Raw genomic sequence first — 26,802 nt, forward strand, 5'->3', positions numbered from 1 at the left:
CCCTGACCACGCCCCCAGCCCCTCACTGGGGGATTCTAGGCGGGGCTCCGCCCTGATCACGCCCCAGCCCCTCACTGGGGGATTCTAGGCGGGGCTCCACCCTAACATCTCTTGTCCTCTCTTTTCATTTTGAGACAGGGTCTCACTGAGATACCTAGGGTTGCCTTGAACCTGCAGTCCTCCTGCCTGGTCTCTTGTGCAGCTGGGAGACAGGTTTAGAATCTGCTGCTGGCCCGGTCCTTGGCTGTGGTTATAAACGTCTAACCGTGCATCATTGGCCTCATATGCAGAGAGTATTCAGTAATGGCAGCAAAACTTCTGGGGTTTCCAAATACGAAAATAAGAACCCCAAATCTCCAGCCTGACTCCCCTGCCCTCTGGCCAGCTGCCTCCTCTTACCTCTGGGCCACAGTGACCCAATGCCGTGGTGAGTAAAACTGAGGCCTGCAGAGGCAAGCAGGGGGAGTAGCTACTGAGTCCACGCCCACCCGTCCACGCTGTCTCTAGGCCCCATTGAGCCTATTCTGTTCTTATTTGCTCATTTATTGATTTTTTGGCTGTGTAGTCCATGGGATATGTTGACACAGGGCCTCCCTACATAGCCCCTGGCTGGCCTAGAAGTCATGGCCATTCTCCTGCTTCAACCCCCCCCCCCCCCGAGTGCTAGGGTGTACCAGCACACCCTGGGTCTCCATGGAGAAGGGTCAGTCGCGCGCTCTACTGGTCCTTGGCACCCTTTCATTCACAGGTCATCACCTCTGCTTCGGTGACATAATGGGCGTGTCTGCTCAGGGGAGACTTCAGACTGCCCCCAGCGCTGAGTTGTTGGTGCCCAGGGCCTTGCTGGGGTAGGAGGAGGGGCATAGACGAAGGACCAGACACAGGGCAAAGACCCTTGGGCAGGGCTGTGTAGAGCCAGCCTAGAGGCCCGTGTGGACAAGGACTGTGAGCTTCCAGAGAGACTCACGGCAGGGCTGGGCTGGTGGGGGAGATGTGTGGTCACGCCGAAGGTCCAAGCCCCCCGCCCCCCATGGGCAGCTGGGAGAAGGAAGTGTTTGAGTGACTGTCCTGGTTGGGACTTTATGCAGGTGAGACAGGAATATCATGGCCATTATTTGGATGTTGGTTATAGACCTTGTTACAAGTCACGTATTTTGTTTTTTGAGACAGGGTTTCTCTCTGTCTTGGAGCTCAGTAGGCCAGGCTGGCCTCGGACTCACAGAGATCCGCCTGCCTCTGCCTCCCGAGTGCTGGGATTAAAGGCGTGCGCCACCACCTCACGGCTGCAAGTCTTGTCTTATCCAGAGCCCAAAAGACAAAATACAATAGTCAAGATCCTCGGTGTAGAGAGGGTAAAGGCTCCTGGAGCCCTGAGACAGGTGAATGACCACACAGTGTGGTCTCTCTGTATACTGGAATGTTACTTAGCCAGGAACTGGAGTGGGGTCTCCCAATACATGCTTGTAGTGAGGGACCTGCGGACACTGTGCTCACTGAGACCCAGGCACAGAAGGCCTCACAGTGTGTGGCAGTGCCCCGACAGGCCAACACGGAGTTGAGTGTCATTGGCTAGAAAGGAATGTGGTGTTTTCTCTCGTGTGGTGAAATATTCTGGAACAGATAGGTATGTGATTATGTGTGATCTCAGGTTTTTATGCATAATGTTTTTAAATGGGTGGGGGTGGGCTAATCTCCATCATCTGAAGAAGGCACCAAGTCCCCACATGGTTTTGAAACTCCACATGGGTGCTTGGAACTGAACCCCAGGTCCTTTAGAAGAGCAGCCAGTGCTCTTAACCTCTGAGCCACCTCTCCTGGCCTGTTTGTTTTGTTTAGAGGCAGGGTTTTTCTGTAGCTCTTGCTGTCCTGAACTCGCTCTTGTAGACCAGGCTGGCTTTGAACTCAGAGATCCGCCTGCCTCTGCCTCCCGAGTGCCGAGATTGAAGGTGTGCGTCATCTTTGTGTGTCACCCCCGCCACTGCCACCTGGTCAAAAGAAGCTGTTCTAGAAACTCCACACAGAGGAGGGGTGCGGACAGGGAGACTCGGTTTCTTCTCGTTCACTGGTTCCTGCCAGTCTGGCAGTGCCTCTCCAGGGCCTTCAAGGTCCCCGTGTCCCCAGGTGGCTTTTCTGGGTTGTCCCCTCACCTGGGGCTGGAGTGCTGACTCAAATCTGATCACTAAAGAGGAAAACAGCTTGAGCTCCCACGACAGGCGTCAGTGTGGCCTTAGAAAGCCCCTCCAGCCAGGTTGTTGGGGTGGCTACATCCTGTGGTCCCCCCGGCATTGCTGGAGAGAGTCAGGATTGCTTCAGGTAAGGCCAGCCTGGGCTCATGGGCCCCTATCAAAAAAAAAAAAAAAGGAGAAAAGAAAACCCAAACTGTCCCATCATGCCGCATGCACCTACCACAGGGCCCAGGGTATCAAACTCAGGCCACAGACAGTCCCTCTGTCTCTGTTGTACCCCAAACTGGGTAACTGCGGGGAGCGCCCATCCTGGGGCCGGGCCAGGCCCTCCTCGAATGTCTTTGTTCCTGGGGTCCACCCCGCCTGGCACCCGTCCAAGGTGGGGCCCTGTGGACTTTGGAACCCTGGGGAGCTGGCAGGGGGCCTGGGCTGCCACAGTCTGGGGGACAAAGGTTTTCTCGGGGGCCCTCACACATGTACACTCAGAGAACAGTCTTTTTTTTTTTTACGGTCGGGGACAGCCAGGGCCCCTTGGCTCTGAGACACCGCCCTGGGCCCTTGTGGGAAAGGCCCTGGCTGCCCAGGTGTGGTCAGAACAGAAAGCTACAGATGGGATTGTGACCATGGGCATCTGGGCCCCAAGGCCAGCCAGGGGGTTGTGGTGTCCACTCAGGTCTGTCACTCCAACTCTGTCTCAAAAAAGCCAGACGACCATTGACAGCCGAAAGGTCCCCTGAAGGAAAAATAAGAGCGGACACTCTGGAGGCAAAGGAGGCAGATCTCTTGTTTGAGGCCAGCCTGGTCTACAGAGCAAGTTCCAGGACAGCCAGGGCTACACAGGGAAACCCTGTCTTGAAACCCCCCCCCCCACACACACACATACACACAAAAGCCGAAACAAATAGATCTCCCTAGTGAGATCAGAGGGGGCTGGACAGTGTGATCCAGGGTCACGCTCCTAAGGAGGAAGTGTTTGTGTAGCCGTGAAGGGGAGGTGAGAAAGCAGTGTGCACCTAGGAAGTGCCTGCTGTATGCCTTTACCTGAAGCCCGTCAGTGGATGAAGCAGAGTGGCTGTGGGTAACCAGGATTACGTGGCAGGGAATGGACCCCCACTGTAAGAAATCGTGCATATTTAACGAGCATTTATTAGACAACTGCTGTGTGCTCTGTCTGAGTCCAGACAAGAAAAACAGGCAAAAAAAAAAAAAAAAAAACCCTCAGATTGCTGGGCTGTGGCTGGAAGACGGGCCTGGACACTGTCCTCAGGAGCCTGCCCTCCAGGGTGGGATGCTCCCCTCCCAGAGGTCAGCCAGGAGGGCCAAATATCCATAAAGGGACTTTTATGGCCTGTCTTTGTGTTGACCCTTCCCCCACAGGCAGCTGGGGGATCCCCGTGGGTCCCCCTTTATGGCTTTGAATTGATGTCCTGTCCTTGCAGACATCAGTCCCTCCTGTTAGAATGGCATCCTTGGTGTCCTTCCCTTGCGAGGCAGCTACCCACCGCATGAGACTCAGTTTCCCCAAAGACACTAATGCTTTGAAACTCAAGATAGAAGTGTTATTTTGGGGGGTGACAGTTGTTTTGAGACAAGGTCTCCTGTAGCCCAGGCTGGCTTTGAACTCACAACCCTCCGGCTTCGCCTCCTGAATGCTGGCTTGACAGGTGTGTGCCACAGAGACACCTGGTTTCTGGGGTGCTGGGGGTTGGGCTAGTGCTCTGCCCTCTGAACCTTACCCTCAAGGGCTGCCTGCACTTTTTTGCCTCTCAAGGAAGATGGGGAAAACGAGGAAGGAGGCCATGATGGTGTCTTGTGCAGGGGACCAAGGCCAGGAGGGTGGGGGACCCTAGAGACTGTCCCTTGTCCAGGAAAGGGTTCATGCCGGGCTTTGAGAGTTGGGGGCTCTGCCCGTCAATTGCCCATTCATGACCTGCCCCACCCCGCCTAGGTAGCCCCTCGAGGAAATCAAATTGTAGGGTGAAGCATTTATTGAGTGATTGCTGTTTACGGGGCACATCCACCCGTGGATCCCCACTCTCCCATGCTGTGTACCCCCCCCCCAGTGAAGGCAGAACCCCCTTGGGACGGCACGGAGGACTCCACCCAGAGGCCCCGTGCAGGGAGGGCAGCCTGGAGAGGGAGAGCGGCCTCCCTGAACTTAGGAATGTGGGCTGGCCAGTCTGGCGCTGGCTGGCCCGGGGTGGGGCGCAGACAAAGCCGGACAGTTGGGCAGCTGGCAGCTACGGCCACCCAGGGCAGAAGGTTGCCCACCCTGTCCACGGTCTCCATTGAGCAGATGGAGAAGCTGAGTCCTTGGGGGCAGTTGTTGTTGGAAGGATGGTCTGGGGCTGGCCCCGGCTGCCCGCCCTGAGGAGCCCACCAAGCTTTTGGAGACTAAATGGTGGCTCCTGCAGACCCAGGTGTAATTGGTGGTTTCAAGGCCCCCCACAGTCCAGCCAGCTGCATTCCTGGTAGTTAATTTGAGGCCTGGTATTCAGCTGAGCTGAGCGGTCTCATTATCTCCGCCCCACTTCCCCGGCTAGTCAGTGAGTCCCAGTACCCTGAGGCACCCAGGACACAATCCTGTGACCGCAGTCGGTACCACAGCCCGGGTGGGCAGAGGGTCACACTACATACGAAACAAGCCAGGGGACCCTGGGTGCCCCGCAGAGCTGTCACTGTCTCTATACCTCAGTTTCTTGTGGGATCATGCCCAGAGCTTCTAATGAGGGAGAGGAGGGAAGGACCCGGTGCCCCACCCCCAGTGGGGGCATTGGTTAGTGACCCCGGAACACGGTGGAGAGGGTCAGAACTGTCTGCAGCTTGTGTGGGTGGGGAGCCCCGTCCCTTCATCCTGTTGACCCATGCCCGCTCTGTCTGCAGCTCTATGAACTGGACACGGACCCCAAGAGGAAGGAGTTCCTGGACGACCTGTTCAGCTTCATGCAGAAGCGGGGTGAGCACCTCCCAGGGCAGGAGGGGATGATGGGGAACAAGGCAGTCCTCCCATGAGGGAATGCTCCCCAAACTCTGTGACCACCCCCAGTTTCAGGTGTCTCCCTTGGATGGGACAGGCTAGGTCGTAATCTGTCTTCTGAAGGAAGAAACTGAGGCCCAAGGAGGGTCAAGGCTTCAGCCGCGGAGCAGGAAGGGGCGGAGGGGACCTGAGGCCAGCCTGGGCCGGCGCTGGGGCCCAGCTTCTGTAAACACAAGCCGCCAGGCCAGGCCTGCCCACCGGAAGGCAGGGAGAGAAGGGGGTACTGTGGCCTCTGAGTTAACCCCTCCATGTGAGGGTGGGGCCCGCAGGTCCCTGTGGGTGTGGGGATGACCCTGTGCTATCCGCAGAGTCCAGTCCTGCTGCCCTTCGTGTGGCCAGAGAGATTCCCCCCCACTCAGTTATCTTGAGTCCCCACCTGCCCTAGCCCGGCACACAGCAGGAGGCCCCCAGCTGCCTTGGGGCCTCAGAGCTGACCATCTTGTTCACCACCTCCACCATAATGGGGTCAGCAAGGCCAGGGACCTCAATGCTGCAGTGCAGCCACTGACCACAAAGGGCCAGGAAGGTCACATTTACCCCTGCCTCCCTCACCAGGTCAAGCACAGACTCCTGGGTATTCCTCAGAACGCCAGGTCCACTGCCATCTCCGGTACTTTCTTCTGAAGGCCTTAGTTTTTTTTTAAATATTTATTTATTATGTATACAATTTTCTTTCTGTGTGTATGCCTGAAGGCCAGAAGAGGGCACCAGACGTCATTACAGATGGTTGTGAGCCACCATGTGGTTGCCGGGAATTGAACTCAGGACCTTTGGAAGAGCAGGCAATGCTCTTAACCGCTGAGCTATCTCTCCAGCCCCAGGCCTTAGTTTTTAGAGCTGGTGTTCAAACCACTACCCTCACCTAGTCAGCACAACCTACTGCCCACAGGTCCTTAGGAAGGGACACAGGACTCCTGGAGTCAGAAAGCCCAGAGCTTGAAAGAAATTTCCCCCAGAAGTCTCTGGAGATGGGAAATGGACGGAGGTGACCTGCCTGTACCCCTGGCAGGTCCCCCACCCTTCCTTCACCCCAGCCTCAGCCCTCCATCGGGCTCCTAGACTTCCGATCAAGTTCCTCCTCCACCGACTGAGGCTGGCCTCCCTTTATGCCTGAGCTGCGATCATACAGGGTGGTGGGTTCGAGACCTCACCAGAGCTGCCCTGGGCTCCCCTTGGTTCGCACAGGGAGTTTTTGCAGCTTGGGAGAGGCAAGAAGTGGCTAAGCAGAGAAAGCCACCTGAGCTAGAACTTCACAGACACGAGTTGCTCTGAGTTGGGGACATATGAAAATTCTCTAGGAGTCACCAGATGGTGGTGGCACACACCTTTAATCCCAGCACTCTGGAGGCAGAAGCAGGTGGATGTCTGTGAGATTGAGGCCAGCCTGGGCTACAAAGCGAGTGAGTTCACAGCCAGAGCTATAGAGGCTGTCTGGGGGTGGGGGGGACTCTGGAGTCCAAGGTGCAGGGCCTTGTCTGTAATGGACTTGGGAAACAGATGTCATAGGAGGAGTTTTGAGAGGTGAAGAGGAGCCCAGAGCGTCACTAGATGCAAGATGGATGTTCCTGCTTCTTTTTTTTTTTTTTTTTTTGGTTTTTCGAGACAGGGTTTCTCTGTGGTTTTGGAGCCTGTCCTGGAACTAGCTCTTGTAGACCAGGCTGGCCTTGAACTCACAGAGATCCGCCTGCCTCTGCCTCCCAAGTGCTGGGATTAAAGGCGTGCGCCACCACCGCCCGGCTTGTTCCTGCTTCTTAAACTGAAAATCCTGTTAGCTGAGCCCTCCCCACGCCCCCTGGAGTCTGCCACACTCTGGGGATGGCTGAGGAGGGATGGAGGGCAGAGCCAGAAGGGCTCTGGGGATCTTCTGTGGTTGTTTGGCAGCTACTGTTGTTGGAGATCTGGAGAGGGGGCTCCAGGGAACCCTGGAGTCTTCTTTATCCCCAGCATGGCCACCATCCCTTGCCCTGAGGAGAGCAGGGGTATCACCCAGGGTGATGCCGTGAGGGGGACTGTGTCTGTCCTGGTGTGGAGTTGGGAGGCAGGGATGGCCAAGGACATTTCCCAGAATGAGTCCCGGAGGGCTGCTTGATCCCCGTGACCCCCTGCCCTCAGTAGCTCCTCCCTGTCCTGTAGGCACACCAGTGAACCGGATCCCCATCATGGCCAAGCAGGTCCTGGACCTGTTTATGCTGTACGTGTTGGTGACTGAGAAGGGCGGCCTTGTGGAGGTCATCAATAAGAAACTGTGGCGGGAGATCACCAAGGGGCTCAACCTGCCTACCTCCATTACCAGTGCTGCCTTCACACTGCGGACACAGTGAGTGCCGGGCTATACCCCCGAGATAGCCCACTGCCTCCTGAGATAGCCCACCTCTTCCTCCTGAGATAGCCCACCACCTCCTCCTGAGATAGCCCACCTCTTCCTCCTGGGATAGCCCACCACCGCCTCCTAAGATAGCCCAACACCTTTTCCTGAGATAACCCACTGCCTCCTGAGATAGCCTATCTCCTCCTCCTGAGATAGCCTATCTCCTCCTGAGATAGCCCACGACCCCCTGAGATAGCCCACCTCCTCCTCCTCCTGGGATATCCCACCACCTCCTTCTAAGGTAGCCCACCTCCTCCTGAGATAGCCCACCTCCTCCTGAGATAGCCCACCACCTACTGAGATAGCCCACCTCCTCCTCCTGAGATAGCCCACCTCCTCCTGAGATAGCCCACCTCCTCCTGAGATAGCCCACCTCCTCCTGAGATAGCCCACCTCCTCCTGAGATAGCCCACCTCCTCCTGAGATAGCCCACCACCTCCTCCTGAGATAGCCCACCTCCTCCTGAGATAGCCCACTTCCTCCTGAGATAGCCCACCTCCTCCTGAGATAGCCCACCTCCTCCTGAGATAGCCCACCTCCTCCTCCTGAGGTAATGCATCCCCTCCCTGAGCCTGTGGCAGGAAGCCACCCCCCTGGTTGTCCCCAGTGCCATCCTCTCCCTGTCCACAGGTACATGAAGTATCTTTACCCCTATGAGTGTGAGCGGCGAGGCCTGAGCAGCCCCAATGAACTCCAGGCTGCCATAGACAGTAACCGCAGGGAGGGCCGGCGCCAGAGTTTTGGGGGCTCGCTTTTCGCCTACTCACCCAGTGGAGCCCACAGCATGCTGTCCTCACCCAAGCTACCAGTAACTTCTCTGGGCCTTGCCACCAGCACCAACGGCAGCTCCATCACCCCAGCAGCCAAGATCAAGAAAGGTGAATCATGGGAAGGAATGAGGTTATCTTTTTATTTATGGGTAACCGTGAGAAATGTAAATTAGCAGGAAAGGGAATCAGTCCCTGCTCTCCAGGCCCCTGTCTTCTGCCCACAGCAGACATTACTAATTGAGTTCTGGTTTTCACGTCCCCATAAGGGCAGTCATTATGAGTTGAGCACAGCACCCTTTCTAAGCCCAGCATTGTTAGTCAGTGGTGGCATGGGTCTCTTGTGCACAGCAAACATTACTAACTGGTCACCTCTCTTTCTTTCTGTCCCCTAGAGACCTCTGGCCCACATCACACTCACCAGACATGGGCAGAGTGTCTGTCATGATGCTTTGACCCTTGAACCAGCCTAACTCCAGTGCCGAGTACCCTCCACAACTCTCTGATGCTTTCTGAGCTCGGCTTACCTGTCAGAGACGGGAGGCCCAAGTCCATGCTTTCTTTTATTTCCAGACAGGGTTTCTCTGTGGCTTTGGAGCCTGTCCTGGAACTCCCTCTGTAGACCAGGCTGGCCTCAAACTCACCATGCATTCTTATCTTAATAAGAAAGCACCTATTGGGGGCTGGAGAGATGACTCAGAGGGTAAGAGCACTGGCTGCTCTTCCAGAGGTCCCGAGTTCAATTCCCAGCAACCACATGGTGGCTCACAACCATCTGTACTGAGACCTGGTGCCTTCCTTGCCAGCAGTACATTGGATGCTTAATAAATAAATAATTTTTTTTTTTTTTTTTTTTTTTTTTTAAAAAAAAGCACCTATTTTAGCTTTCCAGTGGTGGCGCACACCTTTAATCCCAGCTCTTGGGAGGCAGAGGCTGGCGGATCTCTGTGAGTTCAAGGCCAGTCTGGTCTATAAGAGCTAGTTCCAGGACAGGCTCCAAAGCTACAGAGAAACCTTGTCTCAGAAAAAAGAAGGAAGGAGGGAGGGAGGGAGGGAGGAAATCATTTGCGTAGATGTCACTAGTGGGGTCGATGATGGTCTTCTCTGCTGAGGATCTTGAAGTCTTCTTTTTTTTTTTCTTTTTTTTTGGTTTTTCGAGACAGGGTTTCTCTGTGGCTTTGGAGCCTGTCCTGGAACTAGCTCTTGTAGACCAGGCTGGTCTCGAACTCACAGAGATCCGCCTACCTCTGCCTCCCAAGTGCTGGGATTAAAGGCGTGCGCCACCACCGCCCGGCAGGATCTTGAATTCTTCCCACCACACACAGGGCTAGGGCAGTAGCTCGGTGGATAGAGTGCTCACCTGGCGAGCCAGAACCCTGAGCACCGTTCCAACAGCAGATTAGCGTGGGGTGGTGGTAGACACCTATGAGGCTAGCCTTGGCTACAGGGGAGCAGGGAGTGCAGGCTTTGCCGAGTCCCCTCCCACCTTGGAGGCGAAGCCACCTGTTCCCCAGGACCCTCCTGACCCTTTGTTCTTCTTCTGTCTAGAGGAAGACTCCACCGTTCCCATCACAGTCCCAGGCCGCCTCCCTGTGTCTCTGGCAGGCCACCCCGTGGTGGCAGCTCAGGCCGCTGCCGTGCAAGCAGCGGCAGCCCAGGCAGCTGTGGCAGCCCAGGCAGTTGCCCTGGAGCAGCTCCGGGAGAAGCTGGAGTCCACTGAGCCTCCAGAGAAGAAGATGGCCCTGGTGGCTGACGAGCAGCAGCGCCTCATGCAGCGAGCTCTTCAGCAGAACTTCCTGGCCATGACAGCCCAGCTGCCCATGAACATCCGGATCAATAGCCAAGGTACCCTGAGCTTGGGACCCTCCACATTCCGTGGGTGCCTTGGACCATTTATGTAAAGAGTCCTGGCAAATCAATCAGAAAAAGGTCCTCTAGGGCTAGTACATTCATGGGAAACTTGAGTCTGTCTGGTTGGGAAGCTGCGAGTTCCAAGGAGGTGTTAACCGTCCATCGGCATTTGTTCACATGGAGCCCTTGGGGTCACCCGCAGTGGTGCATGTCTGTTAGCCCAGCAGGAGGCTGAAGCAGGAAGATGGTAAGTTCAAGGCTAGCCTAAGCTACATCGTGATAACCGGGGTCATAAAAAAATAAATAGTAAATGAATAAATAAAATAACCCCATCAAAAACTTTAGTACAGTCCTATAAAGAAAGCAGACAGGAAGCAAGCCGCTCCGCAGGTGGGTGTACCTCTGACCTGAATGGCGGCTCTCTTGTCCCGCAGCCTCCGAGAGCCGCCAGGACTCAGCTGTGAGCCTCACCAGTGCCAACGGCAGCAACAGTATTAGCATGTCAGTGGAGATGAACGGTATTGTGTACACAGGTAAGCACGGGGTCCCCGCTGCCAGCACCACAGCCACCACCCGGTCCTGCTGTCGAGGCTGCTCTCGGCTGCTTTCTCTCAGGGCCGGGGTGAGGGTATAGGGCGCCTGTGGGAGTCGGCGTTCTCCTTCCCTAACTCAGGACGTCCAGGTTGGCAGCCAGCGCCTTTGCCCACTGAGCTGTCCTACTTTCTGGTCCTCATCTTTGTCTGTTTGTTTTCTTTTTTGTTTTTTTCAAGACAGGGTTTCTCTGTGTAACAGTCCTGGCTGTCCTAGAACTCACTCTGTAGACCAGGCTGGCCTCGAACTCACAGAGATCCGCCTGTCTCTGCCTTTCAAGTGCTGGGATCAAAGGCGTGAGCCACCACCACCTGGCACATGCTGATGTTTTGAGACTGGGTCTAGCCAGTGCACCTTGGTTGGCCTTGAACTCCCTCTGTAGCCCAGGCTGGCCTCACCCCCCTCCTCTACACTGTTCAGTTGATAAGCCCAGCCCTGTGACATGTCCCCCCACTTTGTCCTTGTTTCAGGGGTGTTGTTTGCTCAACCACCACCCCCCACACCACCTTCCGCCCCCAGCAAAGGTGGCATTGGTGGTATCGGGACCAACAACGCCGTGGGTAGCCGGACAGGAGCCAGCGGCGGGACCAGCAGCGGCCAGGTTGGGCTGGCCGGGGTATCTGCGCCCCCCACATCTTCTACCTCAAATAATTCCTTGCCTTAAAGGAAATCAAGTTGTATTGCTTGCCCACCCGCCATGGAGACCTCATAGCCACATGGGGACCTGGAACATCGCAAGAATTCCAGCAGGCGGGCAGATTCCCAAGGAGCCACACTGACGCCAAAAAGGAGAAAGAAATTTATATATATACATATAGAGAGAGCTAGATAGATAGAGAAGCAGATTTAATAAATCAGGGCAAAGAACACTTGAATCTCTCAGGTTTTAGAGACTTTGAGAAACGGATTTCACAAGGGCCACAAGGCACCTCAAAGCTGAAGGAGGCCACCTTTCCAGAGGCTTCCATGGGGTCCGGCTTGACCAACCCGGTTCAAGCACGTCTATTTACCTCACAAATCCCCTCACTGTGTCCTCTCTCTCCTTCTGAGAAGGCCGGGATGGTTGTTTGTTTCATTCTCCTTGGAAGCTATGAATTTTTTTTTTTTTAAACGAGATCTCGACATTCAGATGCAATTTTTTTTAAGGTTTTGGGGTTTCCAATTTTGTAAATATTCTATTATATTCTTGAGGGCGGGGATTGGATCTTAGGAAGAGTCCTATCTGTATATCTATATATTTGTGTTCATTCAGGGAAAAGGACAATTTTTTTTTTTTAAGCAAAAGTACCAACCATGGCCCCCAGCCCCTGTCACCACAGAGCCCCTGCGGTGTCCTGTGGTAGAGTCAGGCAGTGCTGGCTCTTGGCGAACTCCACAATTCTCTAGTCATGCTGGGCCCTGCCCACTGGCTCCATCATTCAGGGACCTGGATTGCTTACCCAGGACACAAAATCTTCTAGAAACGGGTAGGGGGAGCAGCACACAGAATGCAGTGGCCTCCTGTATCTCAGGGATGAAGATCTGGACTCTGCCTGGAAGGGTTGCTTCTAGGGGAGACGGGGCGCACCACGCCTAGCTCAGGGCAAGGATTCTTGCTGAGACATGCACAGTGCATAGTGCCTCTTCCTGTCTGTATCACCCTCCCCCTGCTGCTGGGATAGCAGTTGAATGTGACCGGGAAGGTTCCTGGTCTGGTGTGTCCATACCACAGTTTAGCTAAACTGAGCCCGGTGGCATAGTCTGTCATCCTGGCTGCGGGGAGGGCAAGGCAGGAGGATGAGAGTTCAAGGTTATCCTTGGCTGCACGTGCAGGTTGAGGCCCACCTGGGCTACTTGAAGCCCTGTCTCAACAAAGCAAAGATGAGGCCAGGGGCAGTGGCCACACCTAATCCAGCCCTCTGTGAGTAGGCCAGCCTGGTCCATACAGTGGATTCCAAACCACGAGGACCTGTCTCAAAAAGGAAGAAAAGAAAATTGCATCTCATTTTATCTGGAACCACCAGGGCAGAAATGATGTAATCTCCCGCTGGATTGGGGGACCTTTCCTGGACTCTGCTCTGGTCGCTGTCCCCAAGGGAGCTGGGACCTGCTTGTCCCTCAGCCCCAGGAGTCCTGGATCCCCAGTCACCCCACTTCTATGTTTTGACTCTGGGGAGCAAGCCCTCTTTTTTCCTGTCTCAGGGTTGTTGACACCCCCTCCCATCTTTACAGGAAGGACGCCTTGCTCCGAGGGGAGGGGAAATCTCAACTTTTCCTTCTGGAAGCTTCTGCCTGCCCCGTTTTGGGGCTACTGTTAGCCGCACAATCATTCCTGGTCACAGGTGTTGAGGGGGTTTTTGTCCCCTTCTGACAACTTTGTGCAGAGTCAGCCTCCGTCCGTGAGTACCTGACTTGGGGTGACGGGGGTCGCCTTGGTGGCCACATCCAAGGCGTGTTTCTACCTCAGGTCTTTTGATGCCAAAAAGAAAAAAAACTGCAGCTGGGTCACCCACTTTTCTCATCACCTGCTCGAGTCTACAGTGGCGACCAGTGTCCTGATGTCCACTTGTGTCTGGGTCTGTGAGTGGCCAGAAAGCACCCAATCCTAACTCAGGGGACCTTGCCCACCAGGGCTGTGCGATTGTAGGGGGGTCCTCTGCTGGACACAATCGGTGACCCTCCATGGTCAGGTCTGTGCCTCAGTTGCCCCACCCGGCCTTTGGCATGTGGTACATTTGGCGCTTGTTAGGCAAGCTGGAATGGGGACAGGGCTGGACATGGTCACTGTCCGCTTGGCACCTCAGGGCGAAGAGGGTGGAGGCAGGCCAGACCCCCAAACTCAGGGCAAATAGGGTGTAAGGGCAGGCATAGGCTGCTTCTAGAACCTTCCCAGGGACAGGCTGTTTCTACAACTTTCCTGGTGGCCCTTCTGCTGGCCACCAGGCTGTCTGTCTGTCCAGCAGCAGTGGGTGGGTGGGCATGGGGCTTGGGGACAGCTGGGTTCGTGTTTTCTGAGAGTTATACATCTGTATAGTCTTGTGGGATTTTTTTCCTTTTTTGTATCATTTTTACACACTTCTTTTTTTTTTTCCCCACACCCCACATAATTTTGGCTTTTGTGAATTTAATTTTCCTTCTGGGTGAAGGTGAACTGAACCTGCTTGTTCAGAACATGTGAACTTTTTGGTTTCTTGGGGTGGGAGGGGCTTGTCCGACAGTGTGGGGTCGTGCACCAACTCAGGTAAAATGAAAAAAAAAGTGGATTTTAAAAAAAAGGAAAAGTAAAAACTGCTTTCTACCTCTCACGCCAGGCTGTGACCTGCGGTGGCCACAGCTGTGCGGGATATTCAGGAAAGTTCCCGCCAGGCTGGCCTGCTGTGGCCACAGCTATGCGGGATATTCAGGAAAGTTCAGCTATTACCAGGAAAACTCAAACACAGCAACAGCAAAGCAAGTGTGATTTTTGAAATTATTAAAAAACCACTGAAAGTTTACATTTTATGACCTTATTGTGGATTGTATTTAAACTTCAGAAATATTTAACGCGATTGTAACCCTGTGAATTGGTAAGATTAAAAGAGTTAAGACACCTCTGTGAAAGAGTGGTTCCCTGATGGTTTGGGGGCTTTGGGGGGTTGATGGGTTGTGTGGAGGGGACCCCAGCGGACATGAGTGGCCAGCAGGACTGGAGGACAGGCTGCCCCAGCCAGTCTCTCCTTTCGCCTGAGGTCCGTATGTCGTGTGTGGTGGGTGCTTCCCACCATGTGGGTCCTAGGAACTGAACTCAGGTCATGGGAGCAGGGAATGAGTGTCCCTGCTTGCTCAACCATCTCCATGGCTACTGTTTCTTTTCTTGCTTCAGGAAAAAAATAAAAATAACAAGCTGGGACTGTAGTGGCGCACACCTTTAACCCCAGCCAGCACTCAGGAGGCAGAGGCAGGCAGGTCTTTTGAGTTCGAGGTCAGCCTGGTCTACAGAGCGAGTTCCAGGACAGCCAGGGCCACATAGTATGACCCTGTCTCGAACACCTCCGGTTTACATTTGGAGAATTTCATACAATGTATGTTGACCATTTTCTTTTGATACAGGGTCTCACTCCACAGTCCTGGCTGGCCTAAAACTCACAGAGATGGGCATGCCTCTGCCCCCAGGCACCGCACCCAGCCTGACCTGTGTCAGGACCTCTCCAGAGGACATTCCCCGCTCCCACCTGGAACCATTCTCTCCTCTCTGTCCCAGCCTCAACTCACCTTGGGACATCATCTCTCCATCTTTGTCCCTTGGGCTAGTTGCACGTGACACTCACACTTCTCTGTCCCCAGCAGCCAGGTGAGGCCTCCGGGGAAGCCAACTAACTCCCCAGGTCTCCCCACCCCCGCCCCGTGTCAGACACCTGTTACCCCCAGGGGCCAGAGCTCCCGGCAGCCTCCCCAGCCCCCAGCCCTCTCTCCCAGACTCGGGTGCACTCCTGCCTTAACCTCCAGAGGACTGAGATCGCGGGCATGTGCCTTGTGCCACCACCGCTCCCAGCTTGACGCCTCAAGGGTTTGAGTGGAGAGAGGATCCCTGAATGTCAGTCTCACACCCAGGGGACTCGGGAGACTGAATGACTCAAGGTAATTGAGGCCAGGTGGACAGGCCCAGACCGTGGCCACCTGACTCTCATCCTGCCTGCTCTGGCCAAGTCTGGCCCAGGCTGGTCCCTCCCCAGGGTACTGACAGAAAACAGCAGCTGGCTGGCTCCTACTTACTCCTGCCCCTGCCGCCGCCTGGGGGACAAGGACCAGCAATGTTTCTGTATCGGCATCTCTTGGGAGACTCGGCTGGGCTGACAAGCACCAGAGAGAGAACTGAGCAGCCCTGAGTGTCTCACAGCCGGGTCCCACCCAGTGACCCACAAAACTGTTCTGAGCAGACCTCCCTCCTCTTGGGGGTCCACTGTCAGCCTTTCTCCCTGAGGATTTCCCAGATGGTGGGCTGGCTTGTGGATCCCCCAGGGAGAAGGTGGAGGCTGGTGCTGGCAGAACAGAGTAGGAGAGCTTCCGTATGGGTGGAAGGCGCTAAGGATGTCTGGGCCTCAGTTTCCCCTGATCCGGATCCTCCATACCTTGCTGTGCCCTGCATTTTCTCAGAGGTCTAGCAATTGGGTGGTCCCGGATGCCCAAAGTGTGGCTTTTGTCCTCAGCTGACACAACTGGACCATCCTCATTCCAGGGACCGACTGGGGGCGGGCTGACCCCTAACCTCACAGTGCGCCTGGGAAGGGGAGAGTAGCCAGGTCTCCGCGAGGGAGGCCTTCCCCAGCTGCTGACCAGCCGGCTCTGTTCCAGTCTCGAATCCTAAAACGGAGATTAAGGAAACTTGTAGGCCTGACCGACCCAGATAAGGATGTACCTGGGCCCTGAGGCTCACGGACCTGTCACTGCTGGGTCTTCTAAGCAACCCCCTTAGGGAGGCCTGGATTCCTACAAGGGCCTCACCCACTGCTCACAGTTGGCATGCGGAACTCAGGACCAAGTTCAAACCCCAAGTTGGCTCTTGGCACCTCCACCCTTCTTTCTGCTGAGAGCAAAACCCAGGCCTTCAGGATTACCCCTATATCTTTCATCTTGAATGCCTTTTCTTAAAAATTTTACACAAACCGGGCAGTGGTGGCGCAGGTCTTTAATCCCAGCACTCGAGAGGCAGAGGCAGGCGGATCTCTGTGAGTTTGAGGTCAGCCTGGTCTACAAGAGCTAGTTCCAGGACAGACTCCAAAGCTGCAGAGAAACCCTGTCTTGAAAAACCAAAATAATTGACACAACCCGTGTGCTTGGACGACACCCGTGTCACCGTGTCTGCTTTCTGTGGTGCTAGGGGTGAGCCCCAGCGTTTCGTGCATGCTGGACCCACCCTCTACCACCCGTCCCCTACCCCTTTTCTCTTTGTGAGCCCAGGTTCTGTGTCTCTTATTTTATTGTTATTTTTAATTATATGTGCATGTATTTATGTGGGCGTACATTCGCTTGCATGCAGGTGCCTTTGAGTGCCAGAGGTGTCGGATCCCCTGGAGCTGGAGTTGGTGGGGATTGTGAGCCGCTCTGGCACAGGAGCTAGGAACTGAACCTGGGTCCTCTGCAAGAGTAGCAAGGGCTATGACCACCGAGCCATCTTCACAGGTCTCTTCCTAGTCACACTTTAGCACTAAAAGTCGCTGTGATCTGGGTCCCAGGAAGTTGAGGCAAGACAATCTGACAGGTTTTTTTTTTAATTATTTAATTTTATTTTATGTGTATTGGTGTGAGGGTGTCAGATCTCCTATAACTGGAATCACAGTTGTGAGCTGCCATGTGGGTGGTGGAAATTGAACCTCGGTCCTCTGAAAGAGCAGCCAGTGCTCTTATCCTCTGAGCTATCTCTCCAACCTTGAGGAACTGGAGTTTAAGGACAGCCTGGGCTACATGAGTCCTGGGAGGTGAATTCCCTCCCTCCCACGATCCAGTAACACACAGGCTATGTCCCTCGATGCTTGCTTGCTCTTTTTTTGTTTTGTTTTTCGAGACAGGGTTTCTCTGTAACTTTGGAGACTGTCCCAGAACTCACTCTGTAGACCAGGCTGGTCTCGAACTCACAGAGATCCACCTGCCTCTGCCTCCCGAGTGCTGGGATTAAAGACCTGCGCCACCACTGCCCGGTTTGTGCGCCACCCTCACCCGCCTCTCCGATGCTTTCAAAGGCAGCTCCACATCCTCCGCTCTGCCCCAGGACTTGTTTGCGCCCCGTACAGCGCCTTGTTTCCCTGAGTCTCGTGCTCCAAGCGGGCGCCTCTTCCTCAGACTCTTGTAGGCTGCCCCATGTGGATCTCCTCGGTGTTCTTCACGTCCCCGCAGCTTGTGCCTGCCATCTGGTGGCCACATTAAGTGCCATTCTCCACCGCAACTGTCTCCTCTGCTTGGAGGACCCGGAGTCCCAAGTTGGCACCGGCATGCACCTCCTCCCCTGGGAGGCCCAACAGTGGCTCAAAACCTGACCGGTGCGGCCCCGGCTGGTGCAGCGCTCTGGACAGCCACATCCGCGGCTGCAAGATTCAACACTGGCATCCGTTCTTCTTTACTAACGGCACATTAGGAAAAAAACAAAACAAAACCCCTTGGTTTGAGACCTGGCCTACGGCCAGCAGGCTGTGACTTGAGGCTAAAGGCTGTTTGGCTGGAGATTGACTTGTTGGGTCTACACAGAGTGAACCAAATACAAATGTGAAATTTATGACGCCAAAGAGCAAAGGTCAAAGAGGAGGCAAATCAATAAAGGATGTGTTCAATCAGTACGCGTTTAATCATCAAAGCGACGCCCTGGCCAGACGTGTTATCCTTGGTGTGTATGTAACCTGATCTTACATGCAGTAACTAATTTCTTTCGGTCTAAATAAAGCATAAAGGTCTTTTTATATATTTTTGCCTTAAAACAAAGTTTAAAAAGTAAGCCGGCCATGGTGACAGGCTTGTCATCTCTGCACGCAGGAGGCTGAGGCAGGGGAACTGGTCGAGGACTAGAGTGTCTCAAGACGAAATAAACAACTGTAAAAGTTTGACTCATTTGAGCCCAACACCCAGCAGAACCGGCGAAAATCTCTAGTCACTCTGCATAGCAATCGCCTCTGATCTGCGGTCCAAAACAAACCCTGCGAGCAGTCAGCGGGTGCAAGCACGGAGAGCGCGCGCGTGCGCGGAGCGGCTGGTCCCCCCACCCCCGAGGGCCCGTGTGGCGAGATCCCGCTCCCTCCGAGCTGGTACGCAGGCGTAGAGCGTGTGGCTCCGCCCTCCGCGGCGAACGTTGTACGCGTGCGCAGAAGAGCTCCGCCCCACGCGCTTCCGTGCCGCTCTAGGCCTGGAGGAGCCAGGGAGCACCGGAGAGCTCCGCCTCCTCGCCACGATGAAGCTACCACGCATGCGCGCGCTCTCCCGTTCGGCCGCTAGGAGACGCTCTAGCCGGCCAGGAGCCATCTTAAGAGTCTTGCTAGGGATGACGGGATTCAGAGGCGGGGCTGCCCGTTCAACATGGCGGCGCCCATGGAAGTGGCGGTGTGTACGGACTCCGCGGCGCAGCTCTGGAGCTGCGTGGTGTGGGAGCTTCATTCGGGAGCCAACCTGCTCACCTACCGCGGCGGACAAGCGGGGCCGCGGGGCCTGGCGCTGCTCAATGGCGAATACCTGCTGGCGGCGCAGCAAGGCAAGAACTACATCTGCGCCTGGGAGCTGCAGCGCAAGGTGCGTGGCCTCAGCATCCGTGGGGGCCGAGGGACGGCCGCGTGGACTGGACGCGCTGGAGTTGGGGTCACCCGACCCGGGGTGCTGTGTGATGCTGGCGTCCTGGCGGGCCTGGTGCAAAGGCGCCCTGAGATTTCCGCGCGCATGCTCAGATGATGTGTGGCGAATCAACGTTTGCGCATTTCTAGTCAAAGAAGCGCTAATTTTGATGCAGAAAGGAAAGTGGGGTCAGATAGAAGTCGTGCTTTTGGAGGACATGACAGATCAGAGTTCTTGGGAAGAGATGGAGTGTTTGCAAATGCTTTCATTGCCCTCTTATTTTCGGGGGGAGGGCGGGCGGTTCGAGACAGGATCTCACTATTTAGCCTTGGTTGTCCTGGAAGTGGCTCTGCAGACCAGTCTGACCTCAAACTCAGATCCGCCTGCCTCTGCCTCCTGAGTGCGTGTGCCACCACCGCCCGGCTCTTGTTATCCTCTTAAGGGTCTCGGTTCTTCACTATAAGCACTGACTGAGGCATGGGATTTTTTTGGTTCTTATGTTTCTGGAACCAGAGCCTCCTTCATGTCGGGTAGAGCTTTCTTGGGGGGTATTGTGACCCAGCTGCCCTCACTCCCCCGACTGACAGCGGAACTTCCTTGTGGTCTGTAATTGACAGGATGTTTGTGTTCTTTCTGGCCGATGGGTCTCCACAGAAGGAGGAGAGGTATAAAAGGTTGCTGGGCAAAAGAAAGGTTGCTGTTCTTCCACCTGAAAAGAAGCCTCAGTGTCTCAATCCCGGCACACACACACACACACACACACACACACACACACACACACCGCCAGTCTCGGCATCCAGGCTGCGCTGGCTGCTGCAGTGGGGAGTGGGGGGTTTAGGCCAGGGTCTAGCCCTGAGACACTCCAACCACCCACTGGGGGTTCTGCCTACCCCTACTCCTTCCTCTTGCTCCCTGTATGTAACCAGCTCTTTGCTCTTCCCGAGGCTCACACGGCTTGTCTCACATTGTGTCCCTAGGACCAGCTCCAACAGAAAATCATGTGTCCTGGGCCAGTCACTTGTCTGACCACAGCATCCAATGGCCTTTATGTCCTGGCGGGAATTGCCGAGAGCATCTACCTGTGGGAGGTGAGAACAGCTTGTCACGTATATGTGTCACTTGGGAACGCTGGTTAGTGTCCAGGCTGACGGAGGCAGGTGTTCTTAATGATGTTACCGAAAATATGACTGTGTCTATGGGGTCCTAAATTATCATGACTGTGGGGTGCAGCCCAGGGCTCAGCCTAAGGTGGCCCCGGTGCTGGCCCCCACCTTTATGGGTAACCACAAAAGAAACTTAGGAGAAGACAGTGTTCTAACTTGTTTTCTCTTGACAAAACGCTGATCGGAAGTCGTCTGTTTGGTTTATCGTTTTGTGATGTTATCTGATAGCTTGTGTTGAGGGACATCAGGGCAGGAAGCAGGAACGCCACAACTTAACAGTTAACGCCCTCACAGGCAACATCGATGTGGTTAAGAGCGCGTCCTGCTCTTGTAGAGGACCCAGGTTCCGTTCTCAGCACCACGTGATGTCGGTTCTGAGGGGCCGACACCCACTTCTGACTTTAATGGTGTGATCCCTGGTACCCATATATACCTGTGGGCAAAGCACTCATAAAGAAAATAAACTGAAAAATAAAAAATATTGAACTTTTAAAAACCATCAATTGGACTGGAGAGACAGCAGTAGAAGCTCCGGCTGCCCCAGTCCACAGCACACACCCTCATCTGGCCTCTGAGGGCCTCCTAGATGTATGTCAATAAAATCTTTTAAAATGTAAAATTATTGCCGGATGCTGAGGGTGGATGCCTTTAATCCCAGCACTAGGGTAGCAGAAGCAGGCAGATCTCTTGAGTTCTAGGATAGCCTGGGCTACACAGAGAAACCATGTCTCAAAAAACCCTATCACAAACCCTGTGATAGCCAGCCCCGCCCCATTTGTCTCAGTCACGACAAGAGGTGGCAGGGCCCTCGGCCTCATCCTGCTTCCTCAGCGCCAGAGGCCCCAGCTGCCTGGCTCCAGTTAATGACCTTGGCCATGAGTGAGGCCGGAGGAGGCGGGGTTCTAGGCTGTGTCCTGACCCTGCTCCTCAGAGCTGAGGTTAGCCATGTTTCTGCCCCTCCTAGCTTCATCTTCCTCCAGGCCATCCCTGGGCCACCACGTCCTTCTCAGACCAGGGTCCTGAGGTGTGGTCCCGCAGGAGGGATCCACCTAGGTTGGGCGCATCTAAGATCCCTTTCCCGTGCCTTCTTGGGTTTGCTACACTGTGTAAAAGTGCACGTGTGAGCATCAGAGAGCCACTTCAGCTGGCATGTGGGCCGGTGTTTCTCTGCTCAGGCACGCAAGATGCCTCCTAGTTCCACCTACCACTGTCAGTGATGGTTGAACATGGGTTCTGGAGGTACTTCACCCACCAAGTCATCCCTGGTTCTTGATTTTGTCTTTAGAGGCAGGGTCTCAAGTAGTGCAGACCAGCCTTGAACTCACTGTGTGGCCCTTGAGTCCCTCCTCCTCGTCACCACTTCAGTGCTGACTACTCTCTTCACACCTGTCTCCCTACCGGCCCTGATCAGGTGTCCCTCAAACTCCCTATGCTGCCCACCCCCACCTCCCACCCCTGCATTTTAGCCTGGTTTTTTTTTTGTTGTTATTGTTGCTGTTGTTCAAGATTTATTTACGGGGCTGGAGAGATGGCTCAGCGGTTAAGAGCATTGCCTGCTCTTCCAAAGGTCCTGAGTTCAATTCCCAGCAACCACGTGTAGCTCACAACCATCTGTAATGAGGTCTGGTGCCCTCTTCTGGCCTGCAGGCATACACACAGACAGAATATTGTATACATAATAAATAAATAAATATTTTTTTAAAAAAAGATTTATTTACTATGTGTACAGTGTTCTGTCTGCACGTATGCCTGCAGGCACGAAGAGGACACCAGATCTCATTGCAAATGGCTGGGAGCTACACGAGGTTGCTGGGAATTGAACTCGGGACCTCTGAAAGAGCAGCCAGTGCTTCCCCACGAGCCATCTCTCTAGCCTATCCAGCCTGCTTTCTTCTCTTTTTTTTTTCTCATATTTTTCTTTATTAAAGTAATTTACTTTTTATTTTCTACACCAACCTCAGTTCCACCTCCCTCCCTTCTCCCACCCCCCACATCCCCCCCAGCAATCCCCCATCTTTACCTCAGAGGGGGTAAGGCCTTCCTTAGGGAGTCACCAATGTCTGGCCTACCAACTTGGGGCAGGACCAAGCTCCTTCCCCACCGCATCAAGGCTGAGCAAGGTGTCCCACCCTCCACAAGGAATGGGCCCCCGTGTCCTGGTCCCACTGCCAGCCCCGCTCCCCAACAGATCAAGCCCCCTAACTGTCACCCACATTCAGAGGGTCTCAGTTCAGTCCCGTGCAGGTTCCCCAGCCACAGTCCCTGAGCTCCCACTGGATCGGGTCAGCTGTCTCTGGTTTCCCCATCATGCCCTTGACCCCCTTGTTCAGGTGACTCCTCCTCCCTCTCCTCAGCTGAACTCCAGGAGCTCGGCCCAGCCCAGCCTGCTTTCTACAGCAACCCAGGAGCCCCTGTCCAGGCCTGGTGCCACCCACAGTGGGAAGACCCCTGTCAATCATTTAGTCAAGAAAATGCCCTACATAATGGTCCAGCGGGTGACTCTTGTTTGTGTCAAGGTGACCCCAGCCTGAGTCGTGACCACCAGGGGGCGCTGTCCGGCCCCACAGATTGCCCCTTTTCCTGGGGGAGTCTGAGTCGTGACCACCAGGGGGCGCTGCCCGGCCCCACAGATTGCCCCTTTTCCTGGGGGAGTCTGAGTCGTGACCACCAGGGGGCGCTGCCCGGCCCCACAGATTGCCCCTTTTCCTGGGGGAGTCTGAGTCGTGACCACCAGGGGGCGCTGCCCGGCCCCACAGATTGCCCCTTTTCCTGGGGGAGTCTGAGTCGTGACCACCAGGGGGCGCTGCCCGGCCCCACAGATTGCCCCTTTTCCTGGGGGAGTCTGAGTCGTGACCACCAGGGGGCGCTGCCCGGCCCCACAGATTGCCCCTTTTCCTGGGGGAGTCTGAGTCGTGACCACCAGGGGGCGCTGCCCGGCCCCACAGATTGCCCCTTTTCCTGGGGGAGCTGGTCTCCTGTGACATTAGTGTGTGGGTGGCCGAGCTCTTTGTCTGCAGGTGCCCAGACACCCGACAGAAACAGCACCCCTTGGCCTGGAGCCTGGGCTCACCACATTGTCCCTCTGTCCCTCCCCGTTGTGAGGTGGACAGACACGGGCCTTAGATCCGGGTGTTCTGGCTGCAGCCTCACTCCTGCGGAACTGTTGCTTACTGTTTCCTCTGGTTTTCTCGTTGGCTCTCATGCAGCTGATGGACAGCTGTGCCGCGGGGGGCCTCCAGTACACCCCAGATCAGCTGACCTTAGACATGATCAAGCTTAGGCTCCCCTGGGGGCTCAGAGGACCCAGGAAACTTATGTCCCCCTTTCCTGGTGGTTGTCACACTGCCAGCAGACACTGGGGACACAGCCAGTCCTGGCCCAGTGCCCTGGTTCCATCCACCAGAGGCCTGGAGCAGGTAGACAGGGTTCTGTCACCCCTGACTGCTGCCTGGCCCACCCCAGGTCTCCACTGGGAACCTCCTGGTCATCCTCACCCGTCACTACCAGGACGTGTCATGCTTGAAGTTCACGGGTGACGACAGCCACTTTGTCTCGGGGGGCAAGGACTGCCTGGTGCTGGTCTGGAACCTCTGCAGGTAGGGCGCATGTCAGGAGTCTGCACAGAAAGAGCACGGGAGCCTGAGGGTGGGGGCACCTGGGCTGGTGACATGGGGGCTTGAGGAGGCAGGCCAGGATCTCTGCACATGGCCTCACCGCTGTGCTATGCCCAGTGTGCTGCAGGCAGACCCGTCCAGGATCCTCGCCCCGAGGCACGTCTGGTCCCAGCACACACTCCCCATCACAGATGTGCACTGTGGCTTCGGAGGCCCCATGGCCCGGGTGGCCACAGCTTCGCTGGATCAGACCATGAAGGTAGCATCCCCAACCTGGACCCATAAATTCCTGACTGCCACTGGCGCTCAGCCAGGAGAGAGGGAGGCTGGCCTCCCCTTGCCCTGGCTGCCTCCGTTCCAGACAGCCCGTAATCCTATGCCTGACCAAGGACACCCAGAGATGGACGGTCCAACCTGTCTGCTGGAAATTCCCACTCGGCTGTGCTGCAGTAGCCAGCTGCCCTTGAGAGTTCGCGATTGTTTGTTTATTATTGGCGCAGTTTTAGAGATGGAACCGAGGACCTCACTTTGCTGGATCAATCCAGGCTTCTACCCCAGCCCTTTTTTTATAAGAAAGTATTTTTTTCTTCTCTCTCTCTCTCTCTCTCTCTCTCTCTCTCTCTCTCTCTCTCCCTCCCTCCCTCCCTCCCTCCCTCCCTCCCTCCCTCTCTCTCCTCTCTCTCCTCTAAATGTCTTTCTGTCTGTCTGTCTGTGTAGCCATGGCTTGCCCATGCTTAGGAACATAGGAAGCGAAGACATGGCCTCCTACCCCAGCCTTGGTGACTTAGTTTCCCTGTCTGGTGCAGAAGCCGAGCTGCCCGCACCACCAGCCAGAGTGGCTTGCGCGGCTGTGATGGGTTTGGAGGCTTGTAGCATGGGCAGGGTGGTGCCAGGGTCCTCAGCCTTCCTGGCTCCCTGGCTTGGCTGTGTGCCTGGTTGTCCGTGGTACCAGGCCTCCCATCCCTGCAGCTCTGGGCCATCTCCTCGGGAGATCTGCTTCTGTCTGTCTTGTTTGACGTGGGCATCACGTCTGTGACCATGGACCTGGCTGAGCACCATGTGTTCTGTGGAGGCAGCGATGGCTCCATCTTCCAGGTGGACCTGTGCAGCTGGGTGAGTGGCCACTGGGGGCTGAGGGAGCACACGGTGGGTGCCCCACATCCCAGACACTGACAGCTGCCCTCTCCCCACACCACAGCCTGGACAGAAAGAACACAGCTTCCGGCCTGAACAGAGCGCAGGGAAGGTCTTCAGGGGGCACAGGAACCAGGTGACGTGTCTGTCGGTGTCCACGGACGGCAGTGTTCTCCTCTCCGGCTCCCACGATGAGTCAGTGCGGCTGTGGGATGTGAAGAGCAAACAGAGCCTGCGCACAGTCACACTCAAAGGTGCGCGCCGCGCCTCGCCGGGAGCACATCGGCCCGCACGGCAGCCAGCCCCTGACTTGGTGTTTTGTGTCCTTCAGGCCCAGTGACCAATGCAGCCATCATCCTGGCCCCGCCCAGCATGCTGAACCCTGAATTCAAGCCCAACTCGCCCCTGCCTCTCTTCAACAAGCACCTGCTGGGTGCTGAGCATGGAGATGAGGCCCAGGGTGGGGGCCTGCGCCTGCAGCTAGGGCTCCACCTGCAGGTACTCACCCAGCCTGACATTTAAAGACCTGAGTCCTTACTGCCAGGTCGTCGGCACCCACGGCTGCTCACACAACTGACTCCTGTCTGAGAGCACACTGGGCATCGGCCCACATTCAAAGGCTGGCTTGTCATACTGCTCCCACTGTGTGAGCAGGTCACTTGGGTCTTAAAGAATAGAGCAGGATAGACCATTGGGGCAGCCCGAGGACAGCAGCTGGGGATGGGCGAGCACCCGAAGGGAGGGACTTTGCCCAGCCCCGCGTCCTCAGCGTCTCCCCGGGCCCTTGGCCGGGTGGTGTCTGGCCCTTCCACAGAGGGTGGCACACAGGCTGAGGACCTAGTGTCCGGAGTGCTCCGTTGTGTGACACGGGACACAATGGGGTGACCATACCACTTTTCAGGGCACCGAGCCGACCTACCTGGAGCGGCTGGAGCAGCTGCAGGCAGCGCTATCCGGCTATGTGGAGAAGGTGGGCGGGGTTAGTCCTGGTTGTGGGAGGGGCCTGGGCAGGTCGGGCAAGAGCGGCCTCACCCACACGCCCCTGTCACCACAGAACATGCTAGGCAATCAGATGCTGCCGGTGCGCGTGTTGGAGCTGGAGGAGGAGGTGCGCAACCTGCGCAAAATCAACCGGGACCTCTTCGACTTTTCCACGCGCATGATCACCCGGCCCTCTAAGTGACGCGAGCTGCGCGGCTGTCACGGGAACACTTGCCATTGGCTCTGGTGCTTTAAAAACAAAGGATGGACAAAGAAACTTGTGCCTGGGCTGTTCTGTCCCTGCGGGGCTGGGTTGGGAGGCCTCACACCTGGGGACCCCAGGGCGTGGGTGGTTGAGGTCGTGAGGGACTGACAGCATAGGGTCCTCACTGGGGCCGACCAGGCAGTGACCAGCCCCGCATGGTCCAGAGCGCAGTCTGGAGTTCAGCCCAAATACTCACAGAGCCTTCTGGAAAACCACTGTCAACTGACACCTCTGCCTAACGATCCAGAAAAGTGACTTAGCAGAGCTGTCGCCGCTGCAGCTGGAGCGGGTGCCAGTGCTGACCTCACCCTGAAACCCCATCACCGTGTGCTCAGGACGTCCTGGAAAGCACCTGGTGGCAGAATGTGACCATACCCTGAGGACCCATGGCGTCCTGTGCCGGGATGCTGGGTGCTCTAGTGTCCCTGACGCTTGCCTTAGTTTCCCCTCTGAGCTGGCTCCTTGCATTCTTGGGCCAGATACCCTGACTCCTCCCATACCAGCCGCCCCTGCTCCCTCGGAGAGGTTTGGGGAAGCAGGCACACAGGGACTCTACCAGCCATGGGTTCTCAGCACACCA

General features: G+C 55.7%; 2 protein-coding genes across 3 annotated transcripts in view; both read left to right on the top strand.

Annotated features, from left to right (window-relative positions):
• The window catches only part of Arid3a (AT-rich interaction domain 3A), a 28,093-nt gene extending 14,313 nt beyond the window's left edge, over positions 1-13,780 (top strand). For both annotated transcript variants that reach the window (XM_057773042.1, XM_057773041.1), the window contains exons 4-9: positions 5,070-5,142; positions 7,357-7,540; positions 8,222-8,469; positions 9,907-10,203; positions 10,644-10,742; positions 11,271-13,780. In XM_057773042.1, the coding sequence (XP_057629025.1) occupies positions 5,070-5,142; positions 7,357-7,540; positions 8,222-8,469; positions 9,907-10,203; positions 10,644-10,742; positions 11,271-11,464 (1,095 nt within the window). In that variant the 3' untranslated portion in view covers positions 11,465-13,780. The remainder of the gene's footprint in view (positions 1-5,069; positions 5,143-7,356; positions 7,541-8,221; positions 8,470-9,906; positions 10,204-10,643; positions 10,743-11,270) is intronic.
• Positions 13,781-18,791: 5,011 nt separating this feature from the next.
• Positions 18,792-26,277, top strand: Wdr18 (WD repeat domain 18). Its single transcript, XM_057772134.1, has 9 exons — positions 18,792-19,026; positions 20,043-20,153; positions 23,691-23,824; positions 23,960-24,101; positions 24,812-24,955; positions 25,041-25,230; positions 25,308-25,474; positions 25,878-25,946; positions 26,031-26,277. The coding sequence occupies exons 1-9, from the start codon at positions 18,817-18,819 to the stop codon at positions 26,157-26,159; spliced, it is 1,296 nt and encodes a 431-aa protein (XP_057628117.1). The 5' UTR covers positions 18,792-18,816; the 3' UTR covers positions 26,160-26,277.
• The last annotated feature ends 525 nt before the right edge of the window (positions 26,278-26,802 follow it).

Source organism: Chionomys nivalis, chromosome 6 (assembly GCF_950005125.1).
Source record: "Chionomys nivalis chromosome 6, mChiNiv1.1, whole genome shotgun sequence".
Lineage (NCBI taxonomy): Eukaryota > Metazoa > Chordata > Mammalia > Rodentia > Cricetidae > Chionomys > Chionomys nivalis.

Excerpts from the sequence above, each read along its gene's own strand:
- Wdr18 (XM_057772134.1), top strand. The coding sequence starts at position 18,817 with ATGGCGGCGCCCATGGAAGTGGCGGTGTGTACGGACTCCGCGGCGCAG. Across the intron at positions 24,102-24,811 it reads CGCTGGATCAGACCATGAAG|CTCTGGGCCATCTCCTCGGG; the intron begins GTAGCATCCCCA and ends CCATCCCTGCAG. Across the intron at positions 25,947-26,030 it reads TATCCGGCTATGTGGAGAAG|AACATGCTAGGCAATCAGAT; the intron begins GTGGGCGGGGTT and ends CTGTCACCACAG.